The sequence below is a fragment of the Phoca vitulina genome, unplaced genomic scaffold, assembly GCF_004348235.1.
Source record: "Phoca vitulina isolate PV1807 unplaced genomic scaffold, GSC_HSeal_1.0 scaffold40, whole genome shotgun sequence".
In the NCBI taxonomy this organism is placed as follows: domain Eukaryota; kingdom Metazoa; phylum Chordata; class Mammalia; order Carnivora; family Phocidae; genus Phoca; species Phoca vitulina.
In genome coordinates, this window is record NW_022589743.1 from 5,073,130 (window position 1) to 5,089,845 (window position 16,716).

Genomic DNA, 16,716 nt, shown 5'->3' on the forward strand with positions numbered 1-16,716 from the left:
ACCAAACCTGCCAGCAGCTTGATCTTGGTCTTCCAGCCTTCAGAACAGTGAGAAAATAAATTCCTATGGCATTCTGTCATGGCAATCCTAGCAGAGTAATACAGGAAACTAAGGATCATTATGTATCATCTTGGAAAAAAGCTTAAAGCTTTCGTACAAGGTGTTTATCAAGTGACTTGCACAGAGTTGGGCTTGTAGCCTATAGAAATAGGACCTCATTGATTTTACCGCAATTTGCTTATCAATGTTGGTTTGTATGGCTTTGCTGCTATGTACTACTTAATAGCAAGATTGTGGGAAAGGAGATACAAGACCCCAATACGCCACAATTACCAGAGATTTCCTATGTTTACCTAAATGAACATGACCTTTGTTCAAACTGGCTTAGCTTCATCTATAAAAATTCCTTAAAAGTTCTATTAATTACTTTGCTCCCCTTAGCATTCTGGATTATTCCTATCTATAATTCCTTAAGCCTCCACCCACAGCTTTCTAAACCCATTAGAGTTTCTGCTTAATTTATTTCCATTTGACATCATATTTTTTTTGCCTCAAAAATAACATTTGATAATCAACCCATTTTCTAACTACCTCTTTCAAGATATATTTACTAATTTCATAGAAATGATCTATTTTTTCTTAGTGTACATCACACAAAAAAGGTCATTTAGCACATGCAAACTACATATGGTTACACATGACCTGCCCCTTACCCTTTTTGTTATTTTTATTAATCAACTTTATTTTTTTATAGCAGTTTTAGGTTCACAGAAAAATTGAGCAAAAATTGAGTACATTGTGCTCACATACCCCTTTCCCCCCACACACCTACAACCTCCTCTACTATATACATCCTGCAGAAGAGTGGTACATTTGTTACAATCAATGAGCCTACACTGACATCAGTATACCCAAAGTCTATAGTGTACATTAGGATTCACTCTTGGTGTTGAATATTCTATAGATTTGGACAAATATATAATGACATGTATCCATCATTAAAGTTTTCATACTGCGTTCCACCTATTCACCCCTCTCCCTTAACCTTGGCAACCAGTGATCTTTTTACTGTCTCCATGGTTTTGCTTTTTCCAGAATCCCCACAGAGCTGCAATCATGTGGTATGTAGCCTTTACACATTGGCTTCTTTCACTTTGTAATATGCATTTGGGGTTCCTCTGTGTCTTTTTGTGGCTTGATAGCTCATTTCTTTTTAGCGCCAAATAGTATTACATTGTATAGATGTGCCACAGTTTATTTCTATCTATTATCTTTCTAAGAGCAACGATCTTAAAATTATAAGCCTAAATGCTCACCATCTCTTCTAAAAACAAAAGTTAATTTCCTTAATCCACAAAAAACGGTACTGTAAGATATTTCCAGTGAGTGTTGCTGCATATTACAGACTTGTATTCTGATAGATGATTTCCATCTTTCTACTATGTTTTCTTTTTTTTTTTTTTAATTTATTTGAGAAAGTGAGAGCATGAGTGGAGAAGCAGACTCCCCACTGAGCAGGGGGCCCAATGAGGGGCTCAATCTCAGGACCCTGGGATCATGACCTGAGCCAAAGGCAGCTGCTTAACCAACTGAGCCACCTGGGCACCCCTTTCCACTATGTTTTCAATGCAAAATAAATGACAAGTATGCTTAAACCTGTCTTAGCTTTTTATATAAATATATATTTTACCTGTTACACTATTTAACACTACCAGTTTTTTCAGCAAAAGATCCAGACTAAAAGTAGAACACAGTCATCTCAAAATATAAATTGACAGCACTGATGGACTGCAATTTATTGCAGCCTACATTTTTTTTTAGTCTGGTGCACCATTATTGTATTCCAATTTTATTTCTCATCTATAACTATGCTTTTTAAGACCCCAATAAAACATTCAACCACTTAAAAATAAATGACAGTCTTTAAAATTTCACAAATACACCAGCAACCCTAACAATACTGGGAAAATGTTCTGAGGTGGTACCATTCACAGAAAGACAAAACTAAAATCCACTGTTCTTCCAACTATTTCAAAATCTCTACAATTAGGCCATTTCCCATTCTATATGCCTCCAATATAAATATTCCCTTTTGGGTTTTTTTTAGTATTTATTTAAGTAATCTCTACACCCAATGTGGGGCTCAAACTCACAATCCCAAGATCAAGAGTCACATGCACTTCCAACTGAGCCAGCCAAAGTGCCCCAAATATTCCCTTTTAGTGCCAAATGTTTTAGATCTAATTATAAAGGCTGGAAATTCAGAAAGAAACACCAATGCAAAAAGGAAAGCTAAAAATCTGAAAACTAATAAACAACTAGTAATATAACTTTGTATAAGGCATTTCCCAGGACAATATGCTATTTTATAAAAGTGAGACATAATAGTTTTTTTCCATATTCATTTTCATTATTTTACACCACTAAAGAAGATAATTCTTAAAATCACGTTATGGTATGATAAAATTCACTAACCTGAGAATATATCTCATGAATGTACAAAATAAAATTTGAAACAAGAAATATTTTCTACCTTTACTATAAGGCTATATGTGTGTACTATTCGATCAAGTCCAGAAGTCTTCCTAGAATAGTACAGTTCATTTACTCATAAAATCTGGGTGGAAAAAAACTCTCTCCAAAATTTGTAAGGTATTCAACTCCATTCAAATAAACTGTGGCACATCTATACAATGTAATACTATTAGCCCATTGCTAATTTTCCAGGGGCAAGATAAGATTTGTAGCACATAGGGGCGCCTGGGTGGCTCAGTCGTTAAGCATCTGCCTTCGGCTCAGGTCATGATCCCAGGGTCCTGGGATCGAGTACCACGTCGGGCTCCCTGCTCGGCGGGAAGCCTGCTTCTCCCTCTCCCATTCCCCCTGCTTGTGTTCCTGCTCTCGCTCTCTCTCTCTCTGTCAAATAAATAAATAAAATCTTTAAAAAAAAAAAAGATTTGTAGCACATAAACACATATATCTTGTTAACAAAATCTAACCACTGAATCAGAAATTGACTTCCTTCTAAAAAGGAAGTTTCAACACCTTTATATTAATCACCTTCTTAAAATATTTTCTATTTTTTTGTTCATACGATCTTAGAGACTATTTTCAATAATCAACACTGGGTATTATCATAATTTATCAGTCATAGATACTAAAACATTCTATCCACCTCAAATTTTGTTTTATTAAATATTTAAGTTATCTCTACACACAACATGAGGCTCAAACTCAGAACCCTGAGATCAAGAGTTGCATGCTCTTCCAACTGAGGCAGCCAGGTGCCCCGTCCACCTCGAATTTTTTTTTTTTAATACATTTCTCATATGTATTTGGTCTTCATCCATGATTTTTTTTTTTTTTAAGATTTTATTTATTTATTTGACAAAGAGAGACACAGCGAGAGAGGGAACACAAGCAGGGGGAATGGAAGAGGGAGAAGCAGGCTTCCCGCTGAGCAGGGAGCCCGATGCGGGGCTCGATCCCAGGACCCTGGGATCATGACCTGAGCTGAAGGCAGACACTTAAAGACTGAGCCACCCAGGCGCCCCTGTCCACCTCGAATTTGAAAGTAAATGCAGACAAATTATCTCATGGTTAAAATGTCTATGTAAATTAGATTTAAACCTGTAGAAAAGATCATCAGTTCCTCTAGCCTAAGTATTATCCATTTCCATCTTCCTCTCCACTCCAATGTAAGAATAAATTATAGCCTATTGACCTCAGTCTATTTACTTGAAGTCCTTAAATGATTTCTTTCTGTATTCTATTAAAATTAAACAGAAAACTTGTTATTTTGCATTGTTATATCCAGATGTATCATTGATAACTAATTATACAAATCAAAATAAGAATGCTAAAATATATTACCTATGACTTGTAGACAACCACAACATTTCAAAGATGGTCCAAACATTAAGTTATCCACTTCCCCACTTATGAACTGGGAATTAAACAAGCCAGGACGCCAATGAGAAATCCAAAGGATATCTTCCCAAAGGGATTGTTCGTTACACCCAACTCTGCAAAACTACATAGGCCTTCAAATAGCTAAGTTTGTTTTGTTTTTTTTTTCTGGTTCTCAGACTAGCAATATATAGGCAATTAAAAAGGCAGGGGGCAGGAGGGGCACACAAAATGCAAAATGTCCATATAACGGAGTATTATTCAGCCCTAAAAGGAATGAAGTACTACTGATACATACTACATCATGGAAGAACCTTATGCTAAGTGAAAGAAGCCAGTTACAAAAGACCACATATTGTATGATTCCATTTACATGAAATGTCCAGAAAAGACAAATCTGTAGAAACATAAAATAGACTAGTGATTGCCAGGGGCTAGAGGGAAGCAGGAAATGAGGAGTGACTGTTAACAGGTATAGGTTTCTATTTGGAGTGGTGAGAGTGATGGAATTAAGACCGTTGTGATGGTTGTACAACCCTGAGAATATACTAAAAACCACTGATTTGTATACTCTAAAATGGTAGATTTTATAGTATATGAATTATATTTATTTTTTTATTTTTAAGTAGGCTCTATGCTTGAACTCATGACCCTAAGTTTAAGTCACAGGCTCTACCAGCTGATCCAGCCAGATGCAGTGTGGTTTATATTTTTTTTTTAAAAGGGAGAGATGTCATTCAAAACCTATCCCTAACACAAGCATCAGAAAATTACATCTTAATTTAATAGTAACCTATCTTTTAAAGGAAAAGACATCAAATGATAAGAGAACAAAAGAAAATCTCAACACTTAGTACATGTTTGTTGAATAAATGAATACGCAGTGAATAGTTTTAAAGTGATAACAGCCAGAGTAACCTTGAAGTTATTTAAAAATTAGATTATATAAGAGCACAAATTATAAATGCTATATTTTCATTAAAATTTGCCATTGTTTTCTTCCTCAGATAATTCACAAGTAGGAAGAATAGGCAGATGATCGCTAAGCTTTAGGTACATTCACTCCCTTGCCTCAACACTTGAGCAAAATCATGCAACATCTACTAAAGCTCTTAAGCTAAAGCAAAGACTAACCAGATATTAACCAAAGCAATTTCCTCTTTTCCTTAGACACATTGCTAGATGGCATACCGCAGCCTCTATAGTTAGTTTCTGATAGAGCTATGGCCGCTGAAGTAGAAGCAAAAGCTGTGTGCACCACTCCTAAGGCCTGGCCCAATAAAAACCTTCCACACACAACTGTCCACTCCCTTTCTCCTCCCCTCTACCTTAATGTGAGTATGATGAACTTGGAGCCAGAAGCTGGAAAGAGCCTGCATCTCCCATAGGAGCTACCCACCTACTGGAAACATCCATTTTAATTTTCACATGAATAAGAAATAACATATAACATTTGAGTCATTATATATGTATTTTGTGGTGTGGTTGCTACAGCAACTAGAGTTACTTTAACTCATACGTTAGCTTATAAATACGCATTAAATCCTCTTAAAAGGCATTCTAAATCATCGAAGGCATGTTACCCCATGGTGATTTTAAACAGTTTATGAATTTGTTATTCTGGATGATTTTCTGAGGGTTTTTCTGGCAATGATTTTCTCCAATATAAAACCTCCAGCAAGTACCTTGATAGAAACTATCTATGATTGTATTTCATGTTTTCTTTACCTCTACTGTGATTTGAAATATTAGTATTATCTTTTTAGGTATATAAGTTAACCACTGAGATCATGTAACACAAATTCATAACCTCTCACTTTTCTGAAAATACTTACAATACTCAGCACAACACAGTCAATGGACTCCCGCTTTCTCAAGGCCTAAGTCACATGAAATAAAATAGTGTTTAACAGAGAAGTACTTTTAAATGCTGGGAAGAGCCATCTCTTCAAAGTCCCGGATGCCACTAGGTAATCGGTAAAGGGAAAAGAAAAGGGAAGTTGAAGGGTCAGTGAAAAGCAGGAAAGAAAGGCCCAACTGGGCAAGGATGGCAGACATCCGCAAAAGCCTCAAGTACCATAAAGTTAACCTATACCTATTATTGTTGCATTATATGTAAAGTGTAGTAAAAGATCGTTTCTTGTTTTAATAGTTCCTATGTGAAACCAAATGTAAAAATGATCTCAGGAAAAATCCTAAAACTTTATCATTTTATTCAAACTAGCCACAACCTGAGATTAACTGGAAATAAACAAGATTCTGCTCATCCTTCCCTATCCCAAAACAACAAATAAACAAATCTGCCATTCTTAAAAAAAAAACAACAAAAAACTGCTAATATTCTAAAGAAAAAAAAATCAAACAAATAAGGGCATCTAAAAAGAAAAGGGGGAAGAGGGCAAGAAAAAAGAAGAATCAAAAGACTAATCCAAATTTGTCCCCTTTTAATAGCTAATAGAGATCGTTCAGCCTCATTTTAAATGCTCTTTCTTTCTGTCCATCTTTCCAAAGAGTAAGACGACATGATTAAGGCAGGAAGAGCCACCTGCTCAGCCTGCTCAAAATCAGAGCTTACCTCCTTAGATTGATGGCCTGTGCCAAGTTTGGAACACCTTCCATCTCTGTTGTCTTCTGCCCCATCAGACTGCTGATAGGCCTATGGGGGGAAGAAAGAGAAACACACCTGCTAGAATGCCATGTCCAACTCATTATTTGCCTTCTCAAAAGGAATCATCAGTTCTTACTATTCATGGAAGGCAGATAATCCAATGGTTATTTGGCCTCAGAAGATTGGCATTGGTCTTTCAGAAGCCTCTCCTTGAACAATTGAGCATCAGAAGTCTCAACAGGTAAGAATCAAATGCTGACTTAAGAGCAAACAAATCTGAGACAACCACATCAAAACAATAAAAGCCTCTCCACTGCCAACTAAGTCCTGCACCATGTCTCTAAAGTTCAAAAGATTTTCAGATAGATGTTATTAATCCAAGACACAATGTGAACTGCTAAAGCATTTTCATGAATTGATGATCATATCCTGAAAACAGAGCAGAATAACTTCAAGGAATCTCTGTGGTAGAGATCTGACCTAGTCTCTGTCTTGAAGATGTTACCTAAGCCATCCACATCAGAAAGCTGACTACTCTCCTACCTAAAGTCTCTGTGGAGGGAGAGTCTATGCTTTCCCCTAGTACACATTCCTATGTATCACCTTCATGGTCAAGAGATACTTCCTCATAATCAACCAAAATCAACAAATAACATTTTCTCTAATTTAATCTTCCAAAATTACAGAAAAACAACTTGGTATCTACCTATCCCTTTATATGTTTGAAATAATCAAATCATTCATTTTTATTCTGTTCTCTAAGCTAAATCACCATATCCCTTCACCCTTACTAATAAAATTTTAATTTTCTATGAAAGTTTAGTTCTAGACATTAATTATAAACTACAACCTTAAGGTTCTCAATAGACAACACTAGACTACAGAAATGAAAGAGTCCAAAAACAGATGAGACATAAAACAGATCTGAAGACCACATAGGATATTACCTAATGAAGCAGAAGTAATAAAATGTTAGTGTTTGCATAAATTATCTTGTGCTTAATTTTCGGCTTTCCCTCTACAAATAAGCTCCCAAAAAGGAAACCCATATATAAAGTTTATTAAATATACAGATGTTCTTAATATAGCAATGAATTCAAGTTAAATGGACTAAAAAAGTAACTTTTTAAAAATAACTTTCTACATAATGAATTTCATTTTGTAATTTTTTTTTTTTTAAAGTAAGCTCTGTACTCAATGTGGGGCGTGAACTCATGACCTTAAGATCAAGGGTTGTTCATTCTACCAACTGAGCCAACAAGGTGCCCCTCATTCTGTCATTTTTTTTAAGTCAGGAGATATATGAAACTCCTGAAGTTGCCTTATTAAAAAATATGCTTTCAACAAAAATACAAATCAACAGTTTTCTACTTTAATCACTCTAAAAATAATGTAGAAGGGACTATTAACAAGAAAACATTAAAATGGAAAAAGTGGCCTATTGCAATATTCAAATTTTCAGAATATTAGTATTGCCAATCACAAAGCATGGTAAAGGGGCTGATAAAGCTTTTTATCGACCTGAAGGTATTTTTTTTAAGTGATTTGAAAAACAGTGACAGAAAATATTTAAGCCCAACTATTAACTTTGGTATGAATCTATACCCGGTACCTTAAAAATCTATATCCGTTACCTACTTTTTCTTCTTTGTTGTGAAAATTCTCAATTGATCAATCACATCATTAACAGACAGACCTTGCTTATAAATAACCCCCAAAATGGAAGTCTGCTCTAATCCTTCTATTCCTTTAAAATAAAAAAAAAGGTTAACGATTATACTATCTCCCAATGCTTTCCACCTAGCAATATGCTAATTCTTATGACCAAGAAATCAGAAGTGTTTTCCTTCCAATAATAATATATGTTTCAAGGTAAAGACTTCAAGGTATTTTATTAGACTAAGATCTTGATAGCAAATTTAAAAAGCAAATAAGTGTTATATGGGGGATGGAAAGAGCAAAAGGTCAGAATAAATCTCTATTATAATGTCATCAACTGTCAAAATCATTTTTCCATTTAATTTAAAACAGGGATTTTCATTCAAAGGAAGGCCAGATTCAGAGAAGAGCCCTTAAGTAGCTTAAAATCACTGCCACCATCTCCACAATTCAAGGGAAAAGTCATCTGTTATAAATAAGAGCTTGAGGGAAACAGTTTTCCTAAGAATCAAATAATAAATGGTTCTATATCAGCTCCGTGTGCTAATATGTTGCAAATAATGATTCAAATTCTTAAGTTATGATAAACAAAATGAAATACACTACTAAACCATACTTCTCCAATTCCGTTCACATTAAAAATGACCAAACACTATTATAAACCAAGAACCACTAAAATATTCATCTTCCTTGCCCTACTTCCTTAAATATATTCTAAGAAAATTATCAAAATATAGAGAAATCTATAGGTTTGAAAAAATATTCACTGCAATATGATTCACTACACTGGAAAAAATGTCCAACTAACCAACAGAAATTTGTGTTGTTTTTTTTTTTTAATTTACCTATATTTACTTTTACCTGATTCATTCCTTCCTTCTACAAAGGATTTGAGATGATAGCTTATCAGAACATAATTCATTATATATGTATAAAATATAGATCAAAAAAAAACCAATTTAAATATGTCAACCAGGTAAGGTCCAAATCAGTCCTTATGGCTGCACTTCTAAATTCATTCTCTGAGTTTCAAGTAGTCAAGGTAAAAAGACAAGTGACCATTAAATAATTCTCACTAGAGTAAAGGAGAAAACACATCCCAGAGAAAACAAGAATTGATAATAGATGGCATAGCTTCTGGATGATGAGTATAGGCAGACATTTAAAAAAGAATAAAGATTATACAAGAGAAATAGTGTTAAGGAAAAGATACAAAATTATATGTACATTCTAACTGCAGTGATATAAAAACACAGTATATATGGAAAAAAAGACTAGAAGGTCATACACAACCTTCTCCCCCACAATACTGATTTGTTTGACTGCAGTGACCATATTATATTCTTCTGTACTACAAACATAGTCTTCTCTACCAAGCTAAATGCTAGGCATACAGTAGCATAATATTTTTAAATATATTGAAATGTCTTTATTTACCTGACTCATTTAAGATAATATTTGGCTTATAAGATAGAAATACTCAATATACAAAAGAACTAATGAATATAAAGTATTTTTGTGACAAAGAACCCATTACTGCCACATCATGAATAGCAAGGTTGATTATAGACTCCTTCCACAGTTGTCAAGAACCAACAAGCCTTTCTCACCCCACAATTTTGTTTTTTTAACTCCATGTATGTTTCAGATTCTTCCTTAAGGCTCACAAGATGTTAACTACAAAGAAGTATTATTGTTACTCCCAGACAAGAAATCATATAAACAGCATTTTTAAAAATCTTTCATTCATGCTGGAAAAACCAAAAACATATCCTACATAGTTCAAATTTTGAAAAGAGAGCAACTAGAAATCTCCAAAATCAAACATGACCACAAAACTGTTAACAAAATGTTTATAGACTCAACTTCTCAATATTGTGAAATCATACCACAACTTGATGATTCCAAACTATGTCCTTCATTCCGTTCCTATTTCTTGACGTTTTCTTGCTTCTCAAATAGCAAGTAACTACAACCAAAATTTCCCCTTTTAACATAGGAAGTCATCTTCAAAGCAGAACTTGGACTTTACTGTGGCTACTTTTTAAAGAGGATATGTGCCCTAAAACATATATCAATTAGAATTGACAGTCTTTAAAATTAAAGACTCTAACATACAAATATAAACATGGAAATTGGACAAGATACTGTTATCACATTGCACGCAAAAAATGGCACTAAACAGAAAAAATTGCACCCATGCTTCCTCTATTATCATTATCAGTAAATTCTATGGCCTTAAAGAAGTGTTTATTTAAAAACAGATGTTAGGAACACTAAAAAACATTCAAAACATTTAAAAAGTTTAAGACAATGAAAATAAAAAGATGTCACGTTACACTAACTTTAACAAAAAAATCACGATATACTTTTAAAAAACTGATAGAACTAAAATTAAATAGTCCAAATATTCTGTTGCTTATCATATAAAAAAGAATTCACATACTCTGACATACACCTATTTACATTTGTTTTCATCTTTTAAAAAACATATTCCCAGTCCTGGTTTCCCAAAAGGATAAGGCATTGGTGATACTTAAAGATTACCTTCTACCTCTACTTTTTTTAAAAATAAGGAGCTTTGTTCTCCAAATAAATAAATAAATAAAAATAAAATAAAAAAATAAAAATAAGGAGCTTTGACTAATATTAAGAGATTTGAGGGAGGGAAAACTAAGAAAGTAAAATGAAAAAAATAGTCAAACATTTCTCCCACACACACATTTTTTTCAGATATTTAAATGTGGTAAAATGAAGACGTGGAAGAAAATTTTAAGATACAGTTAGATTTCATATTATACCCAGTTAAGGCTTAAAGAAAAACAGAAGGAAGAGAGAGGAAAGCAATTAGATGGAAGAGAGAAAAAGACTCCAAGGTATCAAAGGAAAAGGGAGTAAGATTCCAAAGCATTAGTAAAAGAAGACTCACTACAGCCTCAGCTCATAGACCAAGAAATTTGGTGTTATGAGTTTTGTGCATCTGAACGGTCAATTTTGATTAACCAGTTTTAAGTTGTTTTTTTTTTTTTTTTAAAGATTTTATTTATTTATTTGACAGAGAGACAGCGAGAGAGGGAACACAAGCAGGGGGAGGGTCAGAGGGAGAATCAGATTCCCCACTGAGCAGGGAGCCCGATGCAGGGCTCGATCCCAGGACCCTGGGATCATGACCTGAGCCGAAGGCAGACGCTTAACCGACTGAGCTACCAGGCACCCCAGTTTTAAGTTTTTTAACGATTATTTAGACACCAAGATTTATTTCAAAATGGGATGGCAAACTCCCAGGAGGAGAAATTCTTGGTGGGATATCGTATTAATGACAAAAATAAAGTTTTCAGATTAAATTTAGCTCAAAGACCATATCTACTTGAAGAATTTCCTCATCCCTTGCCTAGAGAATTAGAAATCATTTTTAAATGATACCTTATTTTTAAAAATTACTTTAAATTAAGATGGAAAACACTAGTAATCAGCACTTCTGAGAGAGAAATGAAAGGATAGATACCACAGAGCATAACAATTCCAAAAAGCTGGATATGACTCACTAGTCTGGGTAACAAATCTTAATTAAACGCCTACTTTATTTTGTTTACATTTACAAGAAAGGAACAGGAAACAGATTTTTTAAATTTTAGTAATAAAAGGGATAAAGTGTATGTGAAAAAAATTAGTAAATCATTCCATTTAATGACCTTTGTGAAAAAAGCAGCAGTTATCAAGATTTTATTTATTTCTTTGGTTGGTCGTTTACAGAGACAGCATGAGCAAGGGGAGGGCAGAAGGAGATAGAGAATCTCAAGCAGACTCCACGCTGAGTGTGGAGCCCAACTTGGGCTCCTGGGTGGTTTAGTCAGTTAAGTATCTGCCTTTGGCTCAGGTCATGATCCTGGAGTCCCGGGATCAAGCCCTGCATGGGGCTCCCTGCTCAGCAGGAAGTCTGCTTCTCCCTCTGCCCCTCATCCGGCTCGTGTTCTCTCTCACTCTTTCTCTCTCTCAAATAAGTAAAATCTTAAAAAAAAAAAAAGTCAGACGCTTAGCCAACTGAGCCACCCAAGACGCCCTAGAAGTATTCCTTTGAATGTCAGAAAGATGGTTTCAGGTAATTTGTCCTATAATATCTCCCTTATCATTGAAACAGATTACTTAATGTATAAAAGGATTCTAGAAAAGAAGTTCCCTTCTAAGTTAAAAGAAAATGTCCTTATCCAAAAGTTGGTTCTCTTCAGGAATCAAGAGGAAAATACAATAAAGTAAAACAATGAGGTTGGTTCTGTCAACTGTGTCTTTATAGTGTCTGGTTCTAAAATACTATAAAATCTCTGATATGAAAACACAATCAAGTTGGAATTAAAATATTATCTCCAATAGCTATTTTTCTTCTTCTTTGAATAGAGAATGCTCAACTCTTGAAATGTACCAAAAGCTAGCAACTGCCACAAGACTGTTTCTCTAGATGAGTGGTACTCATAGCAATGTGACTCTAGTAATATATGTTAGCGTAATGTATTTGTTAGTGCTTGCACTGTGGAGTCCATCATCCAGCTCTCTAAGACCTTAAATTTCTATAGTAAAATCACAAATATATCAAAGTTATTTGATATATTCAATGTGAACAAAGGAAGGCTAGAGCACTCTAGGTATCTACAAGCCTAAATGTTCAAAGACGTGATACATGGCTCATTTTGTCTCACTGTAGTTGGCTTCTGTTACCAAACATCCACTGGCTCCCTTCCATGACATCTGCTTAAAGCCATGTGAGTTTTCCTTGAATTCTATAATGCTTGAACTCCGGATTCCCAATGATTCGAGGTTTAGCTCTATTAGGCCATTCCAAAGTACTAGAGGGAGCAGTCAATTATCACACACTCCAAGCCTGGTAATGAATGAAGGTTATCCACCATGAATTCCTATCTTTAACAGCAGGTGTCACTATGTAGCCTTAATGGTTGATGTAGGAAGACTGCTGGTCCTCATCTCGTACTCCCAAGATTCTGAAAGTTTACAGCGCCAAGAGGGAAAACTGAAGAGCTCTCTGCCTGCCCAAATCAAACACGAAAACAGGCCATGAAGTTTCTCCCCATTTCTTTTTCTAATTTTGACTTAATTAGGTCCAATTCATTAGCCAAAAAGAGAAATCATCCTTGGAGCTTGAAACAATAGTTATTTTTAAATCAAGAATAAGATGAAATTATATTAAAAATGAAATAATTCTGAAAAATGATATTCTGTTCCCCTACACTCCCTCAGTCTTCCACTAAAAAAGAACGAAAAAGAGAATTCAGTAATTTTTTTTTCTTTACTAAACTCTGTGCCCAAGGTAGGGCTGAACTCACAAACCCGAGATCAAGAGTCACATGCTCTACCAACTGAGCCAGCCAGGTGTCCCTAGAATTCAGTAATTTTTTTATACATACTTCAGAGCTAGCATTTTTGTCACATTTGTAAATTTTAAAACAATACAGAAAGCTATGGAACTCAGTGTAGTGGATCAAAATCAGAAGAAATGATCCACATGCACACACCCCAGAATCCTGCATAATGGATATAGCATAATGTTAACTACAAAACCTGAGAGCGAAACTGAAGAAGAGTCTTTTTTTTTTTTTTTAAGATTTATTTATTTCTTTGCCCAAGACACACACACACACACACACACACAGAGGGAGCGAACAAGCAGGGGAGGGAGATGCAGGCTCCGTGCTAAGCAAGGAGCCCGACGCAGGACTCGATCCCAGGACCCCGAGACCATGACCCAAGCCAAAGGCAGATGCCAAACCGAATGAGCCACCCAGGCGTCCCTGAAGAAGAGAGTCTTAAAGGTATCTTTGATTTAGTTATTTCTGCAGACATCAGAACCGCATGAAAATTTGAACAAAAAAGAACTGAACCTAGCTTCCAGGTCTCACTCTTCAGCCTGGGATGATGACAATTCCAAGCATATATTTGGAAGCCCAGTCAAATGTCAAAATGAGTCACTGTGCTATTAGAGCCCACTCTTTAATGTGTACTTATGACAAGAAGTAGTTTTACTTACTCTGGTCAGCATAGTTTTTTGCTTTGAGTTCAAGTTGCCTTGTTTGAGATTCTAAAGATTCCACTCGGGTCTGTAAGTCCTTTTTTTCCTGTTCTTGAGAGTCTTCAAATTCAATGAATTTCTAATAGAAAAGAAAAGCATTATTTTCATTAGAAAAAAGAAACTTTTTTAACATTATCAACTCCTGTGTTTCCTGGTATCAAGAATGACAATTAGGCATTAACTACTCAGAAAGATCTAAGAATCAGCAACTTATGTTGATTTTTTAGTTTCTCTATAAAACCTTCCAAATATAGAAGGAAAAACATGACCAAATAGTTTATGAAGTGTTTCCACTTCATATAATAGGCATTCCAAAGAAAACACATTCATCCTACTCCAAATATATGAATCCTTTAACTAGCATATTTGCATATTCATCTGAGTTGAAGACAGTTTTTTATATAATGCAGAACATGTACAACAAATGAAGAACTAAAGAAGGATGACATGTCAATAAATATCTGTTCAACAATTATTTGGTTAATAAAAAGTCTTTTAGATTACCTGAACTATGGAGTTTAAATTCCTGAGAAAAAGAGCACTTACTAGAAATAACTCCACCAAATTCAATTTACTAAAACTGTTATTGTCAAGAAGATTATTATTAAATCTAATCACTAAGTCTCAGTCCTCATCTTAATTGTTCTATCAGCATCATCTGATATCTGATCACTCACTCCTTAAAATTTTTTTTTTTTTTTAACTTCACTTCCAGGACTTTGTTTTCCTTCTACGTTACTGGCTGCTTCTTGGTCTTCTTTGTTGGTTCTTCCTCTTCTCCCCAGTTTCTTAACATTCACAAGCTCAGTCCTTGGACAACTTTTTCTCTTCATTGTTTACTCTTTTTTTTTTTTTTTTAAAGATTTTATTTATTTATTTGACATTTGACAGAGAGAGCACAAGTAGGCAGAGCGGCAGACAGAGGGAGAGGGGGAGCAGGCCCTCCACAGAACAGGGAGCCGGATGCGGGGCTCGATCCCAGAATCCTGGGATCATGACCTGAGCCGAAGGCAGACGCTTAACGACCGAGCCACCCAGGCGCCCCTTCATTGTCTATTCTTATTCCCTGATGATCTCATCCAGTTTCATGGCTTTAAATACTAACTACATGCTGGCAACCTCCAAATTTCTAGTCCAGTCTCGGGCCTAGACCTGAATTAAACATTTGTATGTCCAACTGCCTACTGGACAACTCTGCTGATTTGAATGTCTAATAAGCATCTTAAACTTCACATGTCAAAGCTTGCTCCTCCTGATCTTACCTCGCTCATTTAATTACTGTGGCCACTTGCTCAGGCTCAAACCTTGAGTCAGCTTTGATTCTTCTCTTTCTCTAACACCTCATATCCAATCTATTAGCAAATCTACCTTCAGATCCATCCATTTTTCCATTATCTCCACCACCATCCTGGCCTGTGCCAACATTATCTACTGCCTGGATTAATGGAACAACAGCCTCCTAACTAATCTCCTTACTTCTACCCTTGCCCCTACAGTGCATTCTCAATACAGTAGTTAGAGTGACCCTTTAAATAGTCAGATGGGGCACCTGGTTGGCTCAGTCAGTAGAGCAAGCGACTCTTGGTCTCGGGATCATGAGTTCAAGCCCGATGTTGGGTGTAGAGATTACTTAAATAAACACTAAAAAAAAATAAGTCAGATCAATTCACTCCGCTGCTCAAAATCCTCTGATTGCGGGACACCTGGGTGGCTCAGTTGGTTAAGCGTCTGCCTTCAACTCGGGTCATGATCCTGGAGATCGAATCCCGCATCGGACTCCCTGCTCAGCAGGGAGTCTGCTTCTCCCTCTGACCCTCCTTCCTCTCGTGCTCTCTGTTTCTCATTCTCTCTCTCTCAAATAAATAAATAAAATCTTAAAAAAAAAAAAAATCCTCTGATTGCTTACGTTCTCCCAAAGTCCTTACCACAGCCTCCCAGGACCAACCACAATCTACTAGACTCTTAATTATTTAACACCATCCTCTTCTACTCTTCCCCTCCCCGCCTCCACATACTCTGATTCAAGCTACCCTGCCGTTCCTTCAACACTCCAAACCTTTGCAATTGCTTCCTACAGCCTAGAATTCTTTCTCCAGATACCAAATGGATTGCCCCCTCATCACCTCCTTAACATCTTTGTTCAAATGTCACTTTAAAAAAAAAAAGATTTTATTTCAGAGAGAGAGGAGAGCACATGCACAAACACAAACACACACACACACACACACACACACACACACACACAAGCATAAGGAGGGGGAGGGGCAGAGGGAGAAGCTGACTACCTGCTGAGCAGGGAGCCTGTTGTGGGGCTCGCACCTGGGATCAAGACCTGAGCCAAAGGCAGACACTTAATGGACTAAGCCACCCAGGCGCCCCTATAAATGCACCTTCTTAATAAGATTTTCTTGTGATGATATTTAAAACTGCAATACTCACTCCCTACTTCCCTCCCTGCTTTTCT

The 16,716-nt window shown here is 35.8% G+C and overlaps 1 protein-coding gene across 6 annotated transcripts in view; it reads right to left on the minus strand.

The window, feature by feature from the left end:
• SPAG9 (sperm associated antigen 9) overlaps positions 1-16,716 on the minus strand; it is a 137,557-nt gene that overhangs the window by 87,220 nt on the left and 33,621 nt on the right. For all 6 annotated transcript variants that reach the window (XM_032429211.1, XM_032429209.1, XM_032429210.1 and 3 more), the window contains exon 2: positions 14,211-14,331. In XM_032429211.1, coding sequence (XP_032285102.1) covers positions 14,211-14,331 — 121 coding nt within the window. The remainder of the gene's footprint in view (positions 1-14,210; positions 14,332-16,716) is intronic.